General features: G+C 36.8%; 1 protein-coding gene across 1 annotated transcript in view; it reads right to left on the bottom strand.

Moving 5' to 3' along the window:
• Nucleotides 1–5033: 5033 nt before the first annotated feature.
• ENPP3 (ectonucleotide pyrophosphatase/phosphodiesterase 3) overlaps nucleotides 5034–18975 on the bottom strand; it is a 73119-nt gene continuing 59177 nt past the window's right edge. Inside the window, exons 21-25 of the mRNA XM_080805496.1 lie at nucleotides 16040–16175; nucleotides 13677–13754; nucleotides 12920–13052; nucleotides 11144–11300; nucleotides 5034–5295 (exon numbers count right to left, since the gene is read on the bottom strand). Coding sequence (XP_080661622.1) covers nucleotides 5125–5295; nucleotides 11144–11300; nucleotides 12920–13052; nucleotides 13677–13754; nucleotides 16040–16175 — 675 coding nt within the window. The 3' untranslated portion in view covers nucleotides 5034–5124. The remainder of the gene's footprint in view (nucleotides 5296–11143; nucleotides 11301–12919; nucleotides 13053–13676; nucleotides 13755–16039; nucleotides 16176–18975) is intronic.

The following is an 18975-nucleotide window of genomic DNA, read 5'->3' on the forward strand; positions in this document are numbered from 1 at the left end:
AGAGTGGTATTGGTGAAAGAATAGGTCAGTGAGACAGAACAAAGAGCCCAGAAATAGACCCACATAAATATAGTCAGCTGATCTTTGAAAAAGGAGAAAAGGCAATACAATGGGCAAAGATGGTCTTTTCAATAAATAGTCCTGGAACAAGTGGACATCCACATGCAGAAAAATGAATCTACACAGACCTTACACCCTTTACAAAAGGCTAACCTAAAATAGATCATTTACCTAAAAATGTAAAACTCTTAGAAGATAACATAGGAGAAAATTTAGATGATCTTGAATTTGGTGATGACTTAGATACAACACCAAAGTCACAATCCATAAAAGAATTGATTAATAAGCTGGACTTCACTACTGTTCTACAAAAGACAGCACCACGAGAATTAGAAAACAGTCCACATACTAGGAGAAAATATTTGCAAAAGATACATCTGATAAAGGACACTTATTCAAAATATACAAAGAACCCTTAAAACTTAACAATAAGAAGACAATCTGATTAAAATATGGGTTGAAGACCTTACCAGACATTACACCAAAGAACATAGCAAATAAGCATGTGAAGGTTCTCCACATCATATATAATCTGAGAAATACAAATTGAAATAATAATGAGATACAACTACACACCTATTGAAATGGCCAAAATCCAGAACAGTGACACCACCAAATGCTAGGAAGGATGGGGAGCAACAGGAACTTTCATTTTTGTTGTGGGAACGCAAAATGGTAGAGCCACTTTGGAAGACAGTTTGGCAGTTTCTTACAAAACTAAAGATGGGCGCCTGGGTGGCTCAGTGAGTTAAGTGTCAGTCTTAGGCTCAAGTCATGATCTCAGGGTCCTGGGATCAAGTCCTGTGTTGAGCTCCCCATTCGATGGGGAGTTTGCTTCTCTCTCTCCCTCTGCTCCCCACTTTCATGCTCTATTTCTCTCAAATAAATAAATAAATACAATCTTTAAAAAAAAAAACTAAACATAGTCTTACCATATGATCCAACAATAATGCTCCTTGGTATTTACCCAAAGGAACTGAAAACCCAGGCCTACACAAAAACCTATATATGGAGGTTATAGCAGTTTTATTCATAATTGTCCAAGCTGAAAAGCAACCAAGCTATCTTTCAGTAGGTGAATGAATAGATTGAGTATATCCAGGCAATGGACTCATGGTTTTTTGTACACATAGTTGTAAATATGAGTAGAGACACAAATAGATCCTAGAAAAGAAGATATAGATAGAGATTGTACTTTTGTTGACTAAAGGGACATAGATTCCAGAAGTAATTATAGCACCAGTGCCCGCTAAATGGAATCAGGGCTCCTTGGAGAAATGGTTGATTTCAGAGTTAGTACAGAGAAAGTATAAGATGAGCCTAAACATTTTTTTATATCAGAAAGTAAGGAAGTGCCCTAAAAATGATGAGGATATGTCAAAAGACCCGAGTGTACTTAGAAGAGCTTGCATAGGCAAAATCTGGGGCAATTTGAGTACCAAAATAAGTAACAATTATAGTGTATTTTAATTCATTGGAATAAAAAAAATTCGTGATTTATACAAATAACAAATAATGAACAAATAAACACATAAAGGAAAAATTTTCCTTACAGTGAAATGTTAATAAATGTAGGAGGAGTAATGGCAGTTTAAGAAATCACCTTTTTGCAACTATCATAGTTATCATAAAAATTTAATCAGCAAGAATTATTAACGTAGGTAGGGGCACTTGGGTGGTTCAGTCCGTTAAGCATCTGCCTTTGGCTCAGGTCATGATTCGGGGGTGTTGGGATCAAGCCCGGCATAGGGCTCCCTGCTCAGTGGGGAGACTGCTTCTCCCTCTCCCTGCCCCTCCCCCTGCTTGTGCTTTCTGTCAATAAATAAATAAAATCTTAAAAGAATTATTAATGTATACTAAAGACAGTGTGTGATTTAATGAAAACCAGGGAGTTTATAGGGTCTCAAGTATCCCACACATATAACTTATAAATTATAAATGGGAAAATACTATCTTTACAGAAGGGAAGCCAGGTGAACACCAACCAAACCAACTGATCAAATTTGGCATAAGTAACAATGGCATAATTGAACATCATGTACTTCCTGATACAAAGCTGAGAACACACGATAATCGATATCGTGCTCCTGCCAAAAATGTAAAAACTTCGATCTGATTACAAGGAAATGTCAGAAAACCCAATCTGAGGGACAGTCTACAAAAGAAATGACCTGGACTCATCATAAATGTCAACATTATTGGTAAAGGTTGAGGAACAGTTGTACATTATAAGAAACCAAAGTGGACAGAGAACAATGCAATGAACAATTCTGTTTGGGATTGCGGAAAATATTAAATAGGATATCACAGAAAATATGAGAAAACTTGAATTAGACCTATAAATTAAATAGTATGATTTACCAACATTAAGCCCTCCAGCTACCACTATGTTAGTTAATGTCCTTGATCTTAGGAAATACACATTGAAGTTTCAGGGGGAAATGGGTGTGATGTCTAGCACGTACTCTCAAAGTTCAAGGGAAAAAATGAGGAAATTAACAATTGGTAAAGATGAGTGAAGGTTAATCAAGAGTTCTTTATACTATTCTTGCAATCTTTCTATATCTTGGAAATTCTTTCTAAATAAATACTCTTTAAATTTTAATTTAATTTTTTCAGTGTTCTAAGATTCATTATTTATGCACCACAAATTTTTTAAAGATATTATTTATTTATTTATTTATTTGACAGAGAGATCACAAGTGGGCAGAGAGGCAGGCAGAGAGAGAAGGGGAAGCAGGCTCCCCACTGAGCAGAGAGCCCAATGTGGAACTCGATCCCGGGACCCTGAGATCATGACTTGAGCTGAACTAAAACAAGCTCATTGTAAAAAAAAAAAAAAAGGTGACTACGTAAAGTTGTAAAGTAGCAATTTCAAGACAAGGATAATTCCGCGTTTGCCAAATAACTGGTGTCCTTCCCTCAAAATGGTTTCATACTTATGTATTTCTTTTTTTTTTTTAAGATTTTATTTATTTATTTGACAGAGATCACAAGTAGGCAGAGCAGCAGGCAGAGAGAGAGGGAGAAGCAGGCTCCCTGTGGAGCAGAGAGCCCGATGTGGGGCTCGATCCCAGGACCCCGGGATCATGACCTGAGCCGAAGGCAGAGGCTTTAACTCACTGAGCCACCCAGGCGCCCCTACGTATTTCTTTTTAATAGGATAATGATTATACAAGAGGAAGGTATAGTATCACACAACCTCTATGCAAAAAAAGTAACTTTAATTTTTCTCTGAAATTTTTATTTCTATGTTGTACACCCATTTGACCTCATAATAGAAAACAATTTAGTTACCTTCAGAGAAATTCAGAAGCAATGAGGACATTCAGAATAAATTCAGTTCAGGGGTGTAACCATCCTCCATTTGTCTCCTTGTGGTGGAGTCTAAATTCAGGTGATCTTATCTAATTTCCAGGCTATGATGGTGCAGAGGAAGATGAACTGCAGGAATTCTGTTTATATTCAGGGTATTAATGTTTCTGCCATGTAACTGGAAACGGTTTTCCATTTGTGTGTGCAGTTTTCACTGCGCAAATTTTTAAACTAAATCTTACAAGTGGAGAAAATATCTAAAAAAACAAAAACAAAAACAAAAACAAAACCCCAGTGGCATTTAAACTAACATTTCATTAGTTGTAATTAATGGCCACATTTCATTTGATCTCCTAAGAGAAATCGTTTATTTTTTTTAAGCCATGACATTTTTTTTTTTTTAAATGTCATGGGATTTTTCATCACTAGCAAAGCCTTTGTCCTCTGGATGAACTGGTCTTTATATCAGAAAATCATTTGGAACATTGCTAGTCTAGCTACCCAAAAATCTGATCAATGGTACTGCCCCTCAGAAAGTATAGGATCTCCTTGATTAATAAGTTTTGAAAAATTAATGATAAACAGGCACAAAGTGACTTTTTAAAAATTTAGACAATGCCAAAGGTCACAAAACTAAAAATGTATCTCCCTCTCTCTTTACCATTAATTCCTACCTCTCCCCACCCCAGCTATATTATACAAATCAGAGGTTGACAAAGGATAGACCACCCATGGTTTGTTTCTTGATAAAATTTATTGTAGCCTTGGGGCACCTGGGTGGCTCAGTGGGTTAAGCCTCTGCCTTCGGCTCAGATCATGATCTCTGGGTCCTGGGATCGAGCCCCACATTGGGCTCTCTGCTCAGCGGGGAGCCTGCTTCCCTCCCTCTCTCTGCCTGCCTCTCTGCCTACTTGTGATTTCTCTCTCTGTGTCAAATAAATAAATAAAATCTTTAAAAAAAAAAAAATAAATAAATAAAATTTATTGTAGCCAAATCTAGCCCTCCGTGTTTATTGGCTTGTTTGTTTTTTGTAAATAAAGTTTTATTTGAACACAGCCACTCTAATTTCTTTTACATATTATCTATGACTACTTCCTTGATGTAATGGCAGAGCTAAGTAGTTGCAATAGGGACTGTGTGGCCTAAGGCAATTTATCATGTGGCCCCTAAAACACAATAGCGTGCTATTTTACCTACTTCTCTGTTTAACAATAGACATACATTCACTATATAGGTCTACTTCTTTCTTCACAGTATTGGAATAGCATTCCATCCCATTGTTTGTTTAAACAAATTCCATAATTTGTTCAACCAGCCTTTTAGGTTGTTTTCTGGTCTTTTCTACTGTAAAGATTTGTTGACAGTATTTATAAGTGAAATTACTGAATGAGATAATGTGCTTCTTTTAATAAATATTGTCTAATTGTCAAATGTAACACTTCTCCGTATAATGTTCACCAAAGTGACATTTCTCTTGGTCTCCCTTCTGTTTAGTTAATGCTGGGCGTGAAAATATAGCTCAAGATTATAAATATAATAAGGTAGGCCTCACACAGCACAATCTCTGTGAAAAAAAAATGTGACTTCAAAATAAAATTCACAATTACGGAGATGAAAAAGCAAGAAAGGATAATGAAATTATGCCACATGGCTTCTTAAGGAGTTAAGGAAAATTGAAAACTTTATTTTGTGATTGTTTAGCAGGGAAGAATCATTTACGTTCTGTCAGAAATCATTCATATATTAAGTTAAATAACGGTTTCAAATGTGGGTAAATATGTCTTTAGTTGCAAAATTTCAGAGACAGGCTGTAATTTTTCCTGGTAAAAGTCCAGTCCAGTAAGAAGTTCCACATCGCGGATTCGAGCGATGTGGGCTTGCCATCTTTCTTCAATCCAAACAGCTTCTGGCTTATATTCCTGTAAAAGAGAAACAAAAGACTGTTTTTCTCAGGGCATTATTTTTCATTAACAGAAACATCTTTTATGATTTAAAAGTTTGCCTTTTTCCTGGGGTTTTTATTGCCTTAAATCTTCACTTGATATACCTACATTTTGTTGTTTCCGAAAATATAAGGAAAACAAACGTACGAAGTACATTAGAACAAATACCACCAGAAAGTCATAAAGTTTAGCTATTTTAATATTTACTTCAGATGGAAAAGAAATAAGATCTTATAGATGAAGCTAAATTCCCGGTGTTCTTCTACTCAGCACTGAGCATTGTCACGAGTTCACATGAATCCAGTCTGTGTTTTTAAACTTGCTGCACATCAGTATACAATACATAGCACTGACTTACGAGTTTTCAAATTTATATAAGTGATATTACAAGTGGCACTCTATAGTTACTTTCTCAATCAGTACGTTTGCAGTATATCCAAAGTGATATATCTAGAGCTAGTTAAATCATTTGTTTTTAGCTGTGGTTTGTGGTAGCAGGTTTTTTTTTTCCCCACTGCCATATTGATAGTATTTTTGGCATTATAAATAATACTGTAATGAACAACTTGGCACATACCTCCTGTATTCTAGCATATGACTTTCTAAGATCTACACATGCACTTGCTGGATCATAGAGTACATGCAACTTTAATTTTACCAGGTATTAAACCTTGTACTCCTCAAGGTGCTCATAGCAATTTACACTTGGCATTGGCAGTGGAAGATAATAACTGTTTCCCCACCACCTTGCCAAATCACAGTGTGAAAGGTTCCATCTCTGTTTGATTTTATTACCCTGAGTACCATTATAGCTGAGCATCTTTTCAGACATTTCTTGGCCATCTGATTTTTAATAGGTGTTTTACTATATAAAAATCAATCCAATCATTTAGAGTCATGGGTTTCTACATAATCTTTTATTCTTTATATAACAGTTTTCTGATATTCATATGGTCTTATTTTCATTTCCTTTTTTTAAAAGGATGCAAATTTGAAAGTTTGTTTAATTAGAAGAGTGTGTTCTGATAACTGTCATTTGATTTATGATGTTCTACATTCTGGCTAACTGAACATAAGAAAAAAAACCCTGTTATTTGACTTCAGTGTGGTAGTTAGCTTGTCTTTTAAATATGCAGGCTTAAAATAGGAAGCTATTATTTGAGCTAGAGGAAGTGTAAGAGGGAACTACTTCTTGTCTCTAACCCCCTAAGTACCTCTAACCTCCTAAGGGCTAATGATGCATGTTAATTTTTTAAAATAAATAAATTTTTAAAATAAATAAACACTGTATTAATTTGAGCTCAGATAGCCAATGGGAATCTAATTGATTAATTCATTTTTCCCTGCCTTTACTAGTCTCCATTTCAGTAGCATTTAATGTTTCTTATCATGTTTTTCACAAAGTTCTCTCCCACTTGATTTATATTGCTCAACTCTCTCATGACTTCTTTGGTGTCTTGCCGACTAAATGTTTACTCAACACCTGACTAGGTCTACTCTCTTCTGAAATTGCAATTCAATGAACCTAATAAAGCACAACACATAACTCTATTTTGGCAGGGGGACTACTCGATACAGGGTAAGGTCACCTGCACCGACCAGTGTGAAGAGAAGCTACCCATAGACAATGGGATGTACAAGCGCATCGCATCAGAAGAGCAGCCTTGCATCCATGCTGTTCTTATGAGCTGTATTTAAATACCATCGACCCTTGAACAACTTGGGCTTGCACTGTGAGGATCCATGCAGATGCAGATTTGTTTCAGTAAATACAGTATAGAACTGCAAAGGTCTTTCCCTTATGATTTTCTTAAAAACAACTTCACTTCTCTAGCTTACTTCATTGTAAGAATGCAGTACATGATACAGAGAAAATAAGTGCTTATCAGGTGTTTATGGTGTTGTCAGGCTTTCAGTCGATAGTAGACTATTGGTAGTTTGGTTTTGAGGGGGTGAAAAGTTATACATGGATTTGCAGCTGTGTGGGGCACAGCACTTCTAACCCCCATATCATTCAAGAGTCAACTGTGTATGTGTTACAACTATTATATGCCCCTAAAATATTACTTGCTTTGTCAGGTTTTTGAGGCAATATCAGTTTCGGTATTTTTCCACTCTAACTACTTCCTTATTTTCTCCCCTTAACCACATACAGTCTGGTTATTGCTGCTACCACACTAATGGAATCGTTTTGGCAAGGATCACTTGAGTGGATTTTTTTTTTTAAGATCCTTCACTTATTTGGTCACTCCAAGCTTCTAAAATTTCCTTTTTTCTAACTTCTTACTTGTTCATTGACACTTTCTGTTTCCTCAACTGTTTCTGGTGTGTTCTATCCTGGAACTATAGACATTTTCCTCAGTTTGATCTTTGGATCTCTTCTTTCCACTTTCTTCCCTTTGGCAACTTTATTTCACTCCCATAATTTAATACCAATCTGTCTCCACAGTTCTGGTTTCTCTTCCAAGTTCCATACCTGTATTTTCCAGTATCTTTTGAACAAGCCACATGGACTTTTGAACATGGACTTTTGAACATGCCACTTGGACTCATGACAACATACTCTTTTACCTGGCAGGAATTTAACAATATAAAGTTGAGAGTAAAAAAAGAAAAGTGAAAAGAAGGACAGAAAACATGGAAAAATAGGGAAGGAAGAAAATAAATAAGGCTATATGAATCTAGTCCCCTAGAACAAGTGTGAGGTGGAGTTGTGAATCTATCATTTCTAAACAGGTGTCAGTTTCTTCAGATCTCTTACAGTGGGGGTACCTCCCGCACTGAGTGGTTAGAATATTTGAAAGTGCAGTTTCCATACAGCATTCCCCTTAAACCAAGCCAACTATTTCACTGAGTGCTCAAGACACGATTACCTTTCCTAATGCTAAGGGAAATACTGACTGATTCAGACTTCTTTAGGTATAATTTGTATATGTACTGTACTTATTGGGTGATTTGATTAAAGAGGATTTTACTTGTATACAATCTCACTTTATATTGACTGTAGAATGTGTAACTCCAATATAAGATGTGACTTCTTTAAAACGGCCACCATTTGCTTACTATGTATTCAGAATTCTTGGGGTTTTATATGAAATAACTTTTCTAATGCTCACAGCAATTTTATAAGGGAAGGTGAATTTTTGTTTTCAACTGAGGAGATTGACGTTCAGTTATTTACCCAAAGAGGCAATGTCAATAACTGAACACAGGGTGTCCAACTCCAAAATCCATGTGTTTAAGATCTATTCTATACTGCTTCTCGTATATCCTCCCAGGTATTCAACTGGTTTCTCGGTTTGAAGACCACCAAGAGCAAATCCATCCTTCCCAAAAGTTGATTATCTCATAAATTTCCTAGTCAGTCATGCTTAAATTTTCAGTTACATTTGACCCTTTCTCATCCTGCCTCTCCCTTCCCTCTTGTCTAACTGACAGCCACATCTTATCCACAATCTTCCTCATAATCATAGCATGGTTTAAGTTTGCTTTACACTCATCATATTTCAATGTCTCCTAATTACCTTTATAAATTTACTATTTTCAAATTCCTTGAAATCTTAGATAATGTCCAATTCAGTAGTGTTGATATCTTCTTCAATGGAGACAATACCCTAGTAATTTTGAGATCATCTTTACTTTGGATGTCAGAGGCTTCACACAATTTGTACCTTACCTTGAAGCATAAGTAGAATTTTTAGCAGATGGAAAAGAAGGGCATACTAGGAAAGAAAAGCATGAGCAATGATGTTGAGGAGGGAAACTCAAGATGCATCAAATAGTTTCAAAGACTTCCACAGGCCCACAACTTGGGTTTGCAAGGCCAATTGAAGGTAAATTGTGAAGAGCCTTAAGTAGAAGCTAGAAGGTTTTGTTTGCTTGTTTTTGTTTTTCATTCAGGGTAGATAAAGTTTTGGGATGAGAAAGCATGTCATAATAAAAATCTGAAGTTTAAGCTAAGTTGGTGTACAGAGGTGAAGGGGAGGAAAAAAGAGACAATGAAGTTACTTAGGCTGGTCTGACAAAAGGCAGTAAGAGCCCAGACCAGGGGTAGTTAATAGTTTCCTCTTTGCATACCCATTTTAATCAATCCATAGTAGCTACCTAGAACCTTCTATAAAGAACTACTTAATTCTGATTCAGTGGTAACTAGCACCACGGTGAATTAGTCACCACTTCTGCCACTGGACACGTAAGTGAAGAATGATGGTTCATCCTTTTCTGGAAATACTTGGCCGCTCTAGGACTCTGAGAGAGCCACTGCTTAGCCTCTAACCTTTGCCCTCCATCTTTAGTCACTGAAAGACCATTCAAACACTCAAGTTCAAATCCTACCTTCAAGACCCAGTTAAAATGTCACCTTCCCTACTAAGAAATATTTCTCCTTTGAAATCCTACAGCAATTGTATCTGTCCCTCTTCATGCCACTTATCTCTTCTTTGTTCTATTGTACTAGGCATCTAAGGACTAGACTGTGAGCCCCTTTTGACAGAATTCATGTCTACTTTATCGGTGTATCTCCCATAATATATAGTATGGTGAAGGCAGTTATGTGCTGAACACCTGAAAGAATAGAGATGAATTCCAATCTGACCTAGAACCTAAGCTTTAATTTCCAGTCTCTACTAGCTTGTGGGATTTTCCATGTGAACACCCATTTCTGCAAAGGACATGCCTAAACTTAACTATCTTATCTACCTGCCAAAATAATTCTCATTCCTAACTTCCCTCTATTTTTTTCCTAATTACCTACATTTAAAATCTCTGATTCATCTTCAAGCCTCCCTTTTTCTTTGGTTGTTGCATCCAGTTACCAAATCTTTTCTCCTTTGAAAGTTCTTCTCAATCCTCTCAATTTGTTCAGATTCTGCCCATTTTCAGGGCCAAACCTTATTCTCTCCTCATTTTATATAACCCTCCTTTATAGATTATTCTAGTCAAATGTGTTTCAGACAATCCTTGTATCATTCAGCCATTAGCCCAACTTTAGATTTAGCAACTAAAGCAACTTTGTGACATCTCATTTTTAAAATAATTTTTATACTATCAACTGACCCATTTATGTGTTTATATTTCATTTACCCTTATTTATATTTCATTTATATATCTCATTTATATGTCAAAGTTATATATTAACTCCTTGAGGGCAGAGACAATGTATTCTTCGTTGGTGCATTCTAAAAAGTTTTTTCCCAGTACTATGCACTTAATAGGTACTCAATATATTTGTTGAATAACTAGTAAAACCCAATTACAAGAATACATATTTTTCCTATAAAAAATTTATGCAAGTTTAAGTAACCATTTACCTACAATTTTCCTTGATCCATAAAGATGTAGAAGTAGACTAACACACGATGTTTTTTAAAAGTGTTACTTTAACTCATTGTCTGCTCATATGTAATTGATTTCAGACCTCATGTTTCAAGCTGATGGAGTTTTTATATTTACATATTCATTCAGGAAACATTAATTGAGTGCCAGCATTGACGTAGCACCATCAAGCTTCTGTGTTAAGAAGTAAAATATTAATAAGATACCACCCCTTCCCTTATGAGTGAGTGTGAAAAAAATGCGTATGTGTAAAATACATAAGATACGCATATAAACAAACGTTCATGTAGGCATATACATATTTAAATTGACATCAATTACATAAAGATCAGTAGTCTAAGGAAAAGTGTAAAAATGAAATAATTTAGTACAACTCTACCCATGAAACAACTAAAAAAATATGTTGTAGTCAAAGCCACTTTTATGAAAGCTCATAAAGCTCATGAAGCTCATTTTTCTCAGGTCCTGAGGACTCTGCGAGCATACTTACTGGGCAGCTTTCCATGTTGGTAGGTCGGTGAGGGATAATAAAGGGTAGGACATCCAGCCCCCCAGGGCAGGCATCAGGGGTGTGGCTCTGATTTTTGCAACTGGTCAGCACCACAAAGTAGTGTGTTGGGATGGGAACGCCAGTGTTCCCTACATATCTAAAAACACAATTGAAAAGATTTCATGTTATTATACTTTTGCTTCTGAAACTTATAAATGTCATTATACATTTTTAAAAAGACATGCTAAAGTAAAAATACAGTCAAAGAAAGTAAATGAATAGAAGGTACAAAATCTCATCACATATTTTTACACTTCCATGAGCCAGAACAGAACTTTCTAGAAGTCTAAACTTGGTCATTATAAAACATTACAGGAAAATATGAGAATACAAAGAAAAGGAGACCATGATATTATGCCTCTTGTGTTTCCTAGTTTTGTTAACTTTATATTTTATAGTGACAACTTGCAATAGAGCAGGGACTGGAAACAAAGAACCTCCAGTTCCAATTCTAGCTGAACACTTCCCCTAGATGTCTGAGTGGGTGCTAATCCTCTCACATTCTATGACTTGGTAAGTTTCCTCAACTTGAACATAGAGGTGACCTCTACAACCAACTTCACAGGGTGGACATGGGGATAAATCCATATAACTGATATGACAGTCCTTTGTTTAGTTTTAGATAATGAACATGAAAGTGCTTTTAAAAGTTTTAAGTGCAAAATAAAAGTAGGCTGAGTCCAGTAAAAGAAATATGACTGCTGTAAGTAGTGATATTACTGTGAATTTAGGATTTCTACATGAACTCAGATGGTTTGTATCCTGGCTTTCCCCTTTATTCGCTGTGCAACATAGACCAGATACTGAACTTCTCTGTACCTCAGTTTCTCCATCTCTATATGGGGGCTAACAAAATCTAATATAGGAATGTTTTGTGGACTAAATGAAGTGTACGTGTTTAGAAAAGTACTTAGCATGTAGTAAGGTGCTATCAAAGTGTTTGCTAGAATTATTAAATGGTGAAATATAGGATTAATAAGCACTGAAATAAGGACAAGACAAATGAAATGGGGAAAGGCCACACATTGAGTTGTCATAAACGTTACTCCATCAAAAGGTGTAGGTAGAAACTGTTGCTTTACACAGTCTAGGCTCAGATAGCACAACTGTTTAGTTTCGCCCTTCATACACTTGGATAATAAAGAGAAATCATGAGTAAAACTAAACCTTTCTATTCCTGTGTGCTGCATTCTAAGTAATCCTTAGCAACGTTATTACGCCTAGGTTTAGTACAAAGATATACAGGTTAATAAGACGGGTTTCTAGGGGAAGCCTCTACCCTCCCCTGGGAGATAAATTATGAATCATCCACTATTGGACAATATTGTGAATCCTAACTACTTGATTTTCTTAAATTAATTGCTGGCTCTATATTTATTGATAGCAGAGTGAGTCTTATCTCTTTAACCTTTACAAAATCACATTTTCGCTGTGCCCGTTTGTTTAGAAATTTTCTAAATATACATTTTGTTGAGCTTTTCCTCAACATTTTTCCTTTGCCCAGCAGTGTAAATTTTTGCCATATAAAAATTTTTTTTGCCATATAAAATTTCTGCAATGTATTTAGACTAGTTGAAAATAGTCAATGATAACAACTCTATGTAAATACATTGTGTAATATTTAGAATACTAAGCTTTTATTTAGAGTACTGAGGTTTCCCCCTCTTGATACCCTATTGCTAAATCAAAAAGTCCATTTGTTTTCAAATTACTTACTGTGTAATTTCATCTGGAGCATCAAAATGACCATCATAATTATAATCAAATACTGGCCCACTAACCACATTTACTCCATTTCTTTCCATGGCATGTTTCACAAGAAGAACACTGTGGAAGTAATCCCACATTTCTAAAAATAATAGAATAAGATGTTAAAAATATCTACCTTTACTGAACATGGAAATATTTTCTGTTATAGAGAGGTACATTTACATAGTGTCAAATCCTGCTTCAATAATTGTCAGGGGTGATTTGGTAAATTCTGCAAAATAGTCCATGTAACAAAAATAAATAAAAGTCACATTGATGGTACTTCCTGTTTCTGATGCAGTTGCAGACTTAACATTACAGTAACAAATGTTTCCAAATTCCTTCCTAGTGTTGAGGTGCTTTCGGGACAGTGATATTCAAATTATGGTCAGAACATACATATTGCTTTATTAATTATGATTCTAGGGACAAGCACCTTTCACTCACTTATGGTAAAGGTCAGTAAAAAATTTTTGTGTGTGTGAAGAGCCATTTAGAACTAAGTTAGGATTAAAAGCAAATTACTGAAGTTCTAATCACAAGGCACCCAAAGTTGAAGTTGAAAAAAAAAATCTATGTCAGAGATCCTTCCTAACTCTAAATTTAAAGCATTAAAACATAATGGCTCAATATCAGAGACAAACTGAAAAAAAAATGTGTTTAGTTTATAAGTTCATAAAGTCACTTAGATATTTTTAAATTAATCATCTAAATGTATACTTACGTTTAAAGGCTTTATACATGGGAACAAAATTACTTGTGATTAAAGCATCATATTGACTATCCAAAATTCTATTGTTTGCTGCAAAATAAATGGATTTGATTAACTCTAGCCAGAAGAGAAAATATAACATACTATATAATAAGCAAAATACTATCACATACTAATGAAAATTTATTAGCAGTCAATATACAGGGATACTAAGTACCCTCCAGTAGAGGTTAATAATGCTGGCCGTTTTATGCATTTGATACCTGTAGGTTGAATGGTGACCCTCAAAAAGATATGTCCAAAGCCTAACCACACTGTATCCTTGAATGTGATACATAGGAAAACTGGGTCTTTGCAGATATAATTGAGTTAAAGGTCTCAAGAAGAGATTATCCTGGATTTAGAGTAGGCTTGTGTTCTTATAAAGAGAGAGGAGGTTCAGAAGAGGAGAGATTCAGGGGAGAGGTCACTGTGAAGACCGAGGCAAAGACTGGAGTGATGTAGCCATAAGCCAAGTGATGCCTGGAGCTCCCAGAAGCTGAAGAGGTAAAGAAGGATTCTCCCCTAGATTCTCTCCTTCAAAGGGAGCATGGCCCCACCAGTATCTTGATATTGGACTTCTAGTCTCTACCTCTGTGAGATAATACATTTCTATTGTTTTAAGCCACCAGGGTTGTGGTAATCTGTTCCAACAGCCCTAGAAAATAAGCACTGAACCAGGATGAATGCACAGTTACTGAATGTGCACAAAATAATAATGCTGGTATAAATAACTCTTCCAAAATCAAATTTCCCTAAGGAAGTGAGTTTTAACTCGATGAAGACTGCTGACGACACCACACACGACTGGTTTGGAGGACTCCTGGATGTGCTGTCTAGCATAGTGAGTGCTGGGCATGTGTGCTCGAGACCCAGACCGCCCGGGGTGGAAGCCCAGCTCCACTGCCCACCAGCTGACCCACTGGAACAAAGGGCTCTGTCCCTCTGCGCTTCCCTGTCTCATGACATCTAGATCACGGAAATACTGTGAGGTTTAAAAAAAGCTGCAAGCCTATAAATGTTTATAAAAGGCTTTTTATACTTAAACTACACTTGGGTATGCTAATACTTAAATGAAAGGCCAATGGCTGAGCACCAAAAAGCAAGGAAAAACAAGTTGTTGGGTTTTTTCTTCCTTAAAATTTCACATGCTATTCACAGTCCTCAGAACCCTTAGAAGCTTTTTCTACTTTTTAAATTAAGCCCTGAAAGTTGGGATAGCAATCCATATAGCATTACCTCCTTTTCAGAGAAAAATAAGATTAGCTTATAATGGAATCTCTAACAAACAGAATAGTGGAGAGTTAGCAAGGAGTTTCATTTCATGCTTAAGATTTTTTGAGACAAGTTGTTTTGTTATTAATTGCATTTTGTTGTCAAGGCAAACATTTACTATCAACTGATGTCTTACAGCTCAAGAGATACAATTTTATGTGTCAATTAAGAATTTATTAATAAAATGTTGCAACTCCTTAAGGTTCATTCTAGTGTCTGCATGAATTTGGGAATTCTGCAAATATTTTAATAAGATACATCAGTTTATTTATCCTAACTCTGTGCTCTGTGTTAGGGGTATAAGATGTGCTACTTGTTTCATTAGGCCTCCCCCCTCCCCGCTTATGAATCCCTAAATTATAAATCTCTAAATTGACCTCTTAGGTCAGGGCTTCCCGAAAAAATGAGGCCAGATATTAGGAACAAACCCATTCCCAGAAGCTGAAATTGTTGAAAATCTCATTGAGTGAGTTCATTAAACTGACATTTGCTGCTGCATAGGGAAGAGATTAGAGTTTAGAAAAACGACACTGGCTTTTGCATGTTCTCAAGAGAGATGCTTTCTTGAAAACAAAAACTGAAAACCTACAAACAACAAATGCAAAGTTCGTTCAGCTGCTTAACCCACGGTGTGTAATGGTTGGGTACAAGCACGCTCCATGTGCGACAGACCCGAATTCCAGCCTGATTTCTCGCCACGGGCCCAACAGCGTGCTCCATGCAGGCCTTTGCTTGGGTAGCAGCCAGAAAAAATGTTTTTCTAGACACTTTGCGTCCCTCTCCAAAGAATCTTCAGTTTTAAAATTAAACTTAAACCTGCCAAACTCTCCGAACATCTGGGCCAGATTAGAGCTGATGTGCGGTTCGCACTGCAAAATTTATTAGTGTTTACTATAGCTGTTGAGCTGCTTCGGGGCAGCCCGCAGCCGCTGGAAAACCTCCTGGGCAGCTAGTTAGCCCAAGCAGGTAGTTTGGGCGAGGAGCGTATGTTTAAGGCACATGCCCACATCCAGCTGATGAGGGCTTTCTAAGTTGCTTCCCTAAAAAAGCGTTCTACTAACCGGGAGGATAGAGGAAGCCGTGGGTGATATTCTCGTCTGCTAAATAGAAGGAACACTTTTGGCTTTCAGAGGGAGCAACCCTGACATCAGCCCGCAGACAGTCTGGGACAGTGGGAGGAAGAGGCGATGTGTCTCCCTGTTGAAAGAGAGAAAAAGAAAAAAAAAAAGTTACACCCACAGTTGTGGCTAACCCATTGCCTTATATGGTTTGTAACTTCCCTAGAATGTTTTTCATTTAACCTTTTCCTATTTTCTTAGTGAATCAGGTCTACGCAAGCAATGGAAATGGATGTCTTCAGCAATGTTTTCTTCTGTGGTTCCCTTCTGGTTAGGGACACTGGGAGGGCAAATCAAATACATCTTGGAAAGGAATATTTGCAGAATAATGGGAGCTACTACTAAAAAACAAAATTCTTTTGAGGATCTAACTTTTAGGTAGCAATACATACGGTGTACTTATAAGTATATATTGAAAATAAAATAAAAACGATTCATTTTTTAAAATACACATATATAACTCAAGATATTATTCTTCAGTTGGGCAATCTGAGATTAATTCAAAGAAGCTACAGTTGTCTGAACTTCCTTACGTGCTGACCTAAAAAAATTGGTAGCTGTGCTTCATTTATCACGTAATATAGGATTATTATGTTTTTTACAATTTTCTTTGTAACTTTATTTATTTATTTATTTTTATTTATTTGTCAGAAAGAGAGCACAAACAGGCTAAGCAGCAGGCAGAGGGAGAGCAGGCTCCCTGCCAAGCAAGGAGCCTAATGAGGGGCTTGATCCCAGGAGTCTGGGATCATGACCTGAGCCGAACGAAGGCAGCTGCTTAACCAAGTGAGCCACCCAGTGGAACTCTATTTATATTTAAAGACTAATACAATAACTTATCCACTCGTAGCCATCTTATAAATATGCTGCCAAGTCCAAGTGTCTAAGGTAATACTGTATTAAATCATCATCATATTTCAATTAACATGTAATCATAAGTAAACATTTTGCTACTCATTTCATTCTTTTCAGATTTTGATTCATATAACCACTACTGCCCACAATGCATATATTTCTTAACAACAAAAAAAGAAGGCTTAGTTAAATTAGGATGTCCTTCCCCTATTCACTGCATTGGGCTAAAAGTGAAAATTAACTGCGGTGTCTAAAATGTATATAGTAATCATTTTATAATATATGCATGTATGAGTTCATATGATATCACGTGGTACACTTTAAGCTTATACAATATTTCATGCCAATTACAACTCAATAAAGCTGGAGAAAATAAAATGTATATGATCAATGCACAAAGAAAAAGGCAAAAAAACACCATGCACTATATTCATAGGCAGGAGAGCACCATGATGACGTACAGAACAGGTAGGAGATGGAGATGAGCGAAGTCTGAGGAAAGCCAACCAGAGAAGGTATTTCCCCAACACGCTACACCACCCCAGATGGAAAACACTATATAGAAGTTGAGCACCCTCCTCAACTAGACTGAACACATTTGGGGCACCTGGGTGGCTCAGTTTTTAAGCATCTGCTTCAGCTCAGGTCATGATCCCAGGGTCCTGGGATACAGCCCTGCACCGGGCTCCCTGCTCGACAGGAAGCCTGCTTCTCCCTCTCCCTCTTCCCCTGCTTGTGTTCCCTCTCTCGCTGTCTCGCTCTCTCTCTGTCAAATAAATAAATAAAATCTTTAGATTGAACACATTCATCTCTGCTCCCTTCCAAAAGCCCATTAAAAGAACATTAATGATGAAAACACATTGTGGATAATATGAAATTTTCAGAAGCTGGAAGTCAGATCAACACTTGTTTACTACTGTAACATGACTTAGTAGACCAGTAAATACTGACAACCAGAAGCCATGATTGGGGAAAGCACAAAGAAGTGGATTCCTACTGCCAAAACCCGAGGGTCGAACTCGGAGTCTCCTAAAGATGGGTAATGTACATAGGGCCAGGAAGAAGAAGACAGGATGAAAGTCTGTAAAAGAAGTTAGATGGAAAGTTTACTCACTGGAGGGCTGAGCTGGAAGGATGTTCAGACTGAAGGACACAACACAGTCCAGAAAGCAGATGTACCATATTGAAAGCAATGGGATTAAATAAAAATCTGTATACTGAATGCCTATATTCAACAGTTACAATTATAAAAATGGGGACACTAGGTGGCTCAGTCGGTTAAGCATCTGCCTTTGGCTCAGGTCATAATCCCAGGGTCCTGGGATGGAGTCCTGAGTTGGGCTCCTTGCTCAGCAGGGAGCCTGCTTCTCCCTCCGCCTGCCACTCCTCCTGCATGTGCTCCCTCTCTCTTTCTGATAAATAAATAAATAAATAAATAAATAAATAAATAAAATCTTTAAAAAGGAAATAAATTAAAGAATTATTAAAATGTTAAGTAAGGGGGCGCCTGGATGGCTCAGTGGGTTAAAGCCTCTGCCTTCGGCTCAGGTCATGATCCCAGGGTCCTGGGATCGAGCCCCGCATCGGGTTCTCTGCTCGGCAGGGAGCCTGCTTCCCCCTCTCTCTCTGCCTGCCTCTCTGCCTACTGGTGATCTTTGTCTGTCAAATAAATAAATAAAATCTTTAAAAATAAATAATTAATTAATTAATTAAATGTTAAGGAAGGAAGTGTATTATAATTTTTCATGAGGCTGCAGCTGTAGAAGTTATACTCAGGTAACAGTTGGGCAAAAATATTTACTATTTTCTCAAAGTAATACAGACTTTGAGTTGGGGGACATGGATGACCACGTCTTTAGTGGGAAAGTGCTAAAAAAAGTTATACTTTTTTTTGTTTACTGAAAATCTTGTTTCTTACACACCAAACCTGAACCCCTAATATAAGTGCATCGAGACTAGGAAAGACAGGATGTGGCCTCCTTTATAAAGGGGAGATTATGCAATAGGCAGCCCTCTAGAAGGAT

The sequence above is a fragment of the Martes martes genome (assembly GCF_963455335.1).
Source record: "Martes martes genome assembly, chromosome: 6".
Taxonomy (NCBI): domain Eukaryota; kingdom Metazoa; phylum Chordata; class Mammalia; order Carnivora; family Mustelidae; genus Martes; species Martes martes.